At 26.0% G+C, this 2,483-nt stretch overlaps 1 protein-coding gene across 1 annotated transcript in view; it reads left to right on the forward strand.

Annotated features, from left to right (window-relative positions):
• Positions 1-1,143, forward strand: part of LOC119674516 (general transcription and DNA repair factor IIH helicase subunit XPD-like) — a 3,377-nt gene extending 2,234 nt beyond the window's left edge. Inside the window, exon 7 of the mRNA XM_038085659.1 lies at positions 1,126-1,143. Coding sequence (XP_037941587.1) covers positions 1,126-1,143 — 18 coding nt within the window. The remainder of the gene's footprint in view (positions 1-1,125) is intronic.
• Positions 1,144-2,483: the final 1,340 nt, after the last annotated feature.

The raw sequence follows: 2,483 nt of genomic DNA on the forward strand, positions 1-2,483 counted from the left end.
CTTTTGCTGCTGTGATAATTACAAATATAATAGAGAACCCTAGCTAACGTAGAACAGGCGTATACAGTATTTTTTAAATACTGATTATTGAGATTTGATGCTGACGATATATCTTTGATGGTACTAGAAAAATAAGGGTTTAAAATAACATCTACAATACATTTAAATATAAAAAATGGTATTAAACTAAAGTAGGACTTAACAGAAGAACTTTTTAATGGAGACAGACTCTATCAACAACTCGACGTCAGATATATCTAGCAATAAAAATAAGCTTTTATGTGCAACAAGAACTCATTTTAATATAAAACTGCTTGTTTACTAGTTATGAATCCAGAATTAACACGTCTGTTATTCCCAATGTGTATCTCAAAAATAGTCTTACTCCTCATAATATTACTAATTTGCTCACCTGTTCCAATGGTAACATGTTCATTCCTTTTTACTGATACTAAAGGATTCTAAACCTTGGCCTAGAATAGTTCAACACTCTCTCTCTCTCTCTATCTTTCATTACCTTTCCCACTCTGTTTTTGCTTTACAGGTTTTCTGATTTGGTGACATCCAAAAAAATAACTACAATCATAGAATTAATTCAAATATTCAACCTAAAACGTTTTCACGATGTAAATATCTCAATATCGAAAAGGTTATGAAAATATTTTTAATTACGTAAGTTACATACTTGCATCCAATAATGGTAATGTAGAAATGAAAGTAAAAATTTCATATGCATATATGGGAGAAAATACATTTTAGTGTGCCTTTATTGTCGAAATAGCCGCACAGTTTTTTTATTAAATTATGGTTGGTAGCAAGACAAACAAAAAATATATATATATTAAATATATATTATATTTTATGTATTGTATGTGATATATCGTCGCCATAATTTTTTCGTCTTATTATTATGTGATAAGCATAGAGTGAGCAATATTTGCTACATTGTATTCTGATTTCTATGTGTACAACAAAAATAAATTTTTTATAAATGAAAATACTTATACACTGATTTAATGTAATCAAAATTCATATATTTTTATTAAAAAATTGGAAATCATTGAAAAATTAATTTATTTTGAATTATTAAATAAAATATATCATACAAAAATTGTGACTTTTAAGATAGAAATGACGAATTGATTGATGCATTTATCGGAATAAAAACTATTTATAATTGGAAGATGAAAACAATTAAATATATACTTAGATAGTCAGATAAAAGGACAAGGTTAGCCTCATTTCCAAAGATTGATTCTTGGGTGGTCAGCCTTACCGTTCACATAGGAAAGAATACTATATATTCCCAAAAAATTTCACAATTTTTATTATCAAAACAAATTTATTAAATCTTTATAAATAAAAAATTATGTACATAAATCATAGCATAGCTGTGTGTCATAATTTTTTTTTATACTAAAAATATTTGAAACAAATTCAAAAAAAAAAAATTCATAACAATTGTTTGGACCTTTTTTTGCAAAAAATTTAATTTAATTTAAAAAATTTCGTATAATACAAAAATTTGGAAATTTTATATTCTGATGTATTCTTCAAAATATAGTAATGTGTTTGCAAATGGCTTCAACAATGAATTAGTCATCAATTGAAGGATCTAAGCGTATGGTAAGTCTAATCGAAAAAATATAGATTTCAATATAATAATAATAATTGAAATAATAAATTTTATTAGTTGCTATTGGATATAGAGACAAAAATCCTTACTATCATTCATTAAAAACAGCATATAAATAACATAATTACATTGAATTTAAAACAATTATGAAGGAAATATTTTCTTTCCGCTTATGCATGTAGTTAATGTTCAGTTTAAATGAAATGTATCTATTAAAATAACCGAAGGTCAAAGAATCAGATAATACCGAAACAAATATAAAACAAATAATATAAAGCAAATAATTAACAAGAAGAGAAAATTGCTAGCTAACTGCACTAAAAACATAGAATAAAACTGAGAAAACATTTATGTTTAACACTACTTATATATACAGTTTCAAAGTTAAAAAGATAGAAGTAAAAATACACAAATAGTGAGATAGTTAAAACTAAATAGTTTTTGAACAATCAACTATTAAGTGGAAACTTAAATTTTGGACACACCACTTCTATTCGAGAAATTATTTTGCCGTTAAAATAACATATGCAATGTCTTCAATGTTACTGTTTTTCTCGTATAAGTTACAAGAGTTGTATGAATTATTGTATTTTACTTTATATATTCTACACTTAATTGTTGATCTTATATATCCAATCTTTAATCTTAGTAACACAATTAATGGGATGTGTCCAACCACTTCAACTGTGAGAACTCCAAATCGCTCAATGTCTTCAATATACACCTTAAGAATATGGTACAGATATTTAAGGAAGTAATAACCTATAGCAGATAAACGCGTTCTGGCGGTTTACTTCCTTCTTCCGCTTGAGAAATCACTGTGCCATTAGAATAGGACGTACAGTGT

Source organism: Teleopsis dalmanni, chromosome 2 (genome assembly GCF_002237135.1).
Source record: "Teleopsis dalmanni isolate 2A chromosome 2, ASM223713v2, whole genome shotgun sequence".
Classification (NCBI taxonomy): Eukaryota; Metazoa; Arthropoda; class Insecta; order Diptera; family Diopsidae; genus Teleopsis; species Teleopsis dalmanni.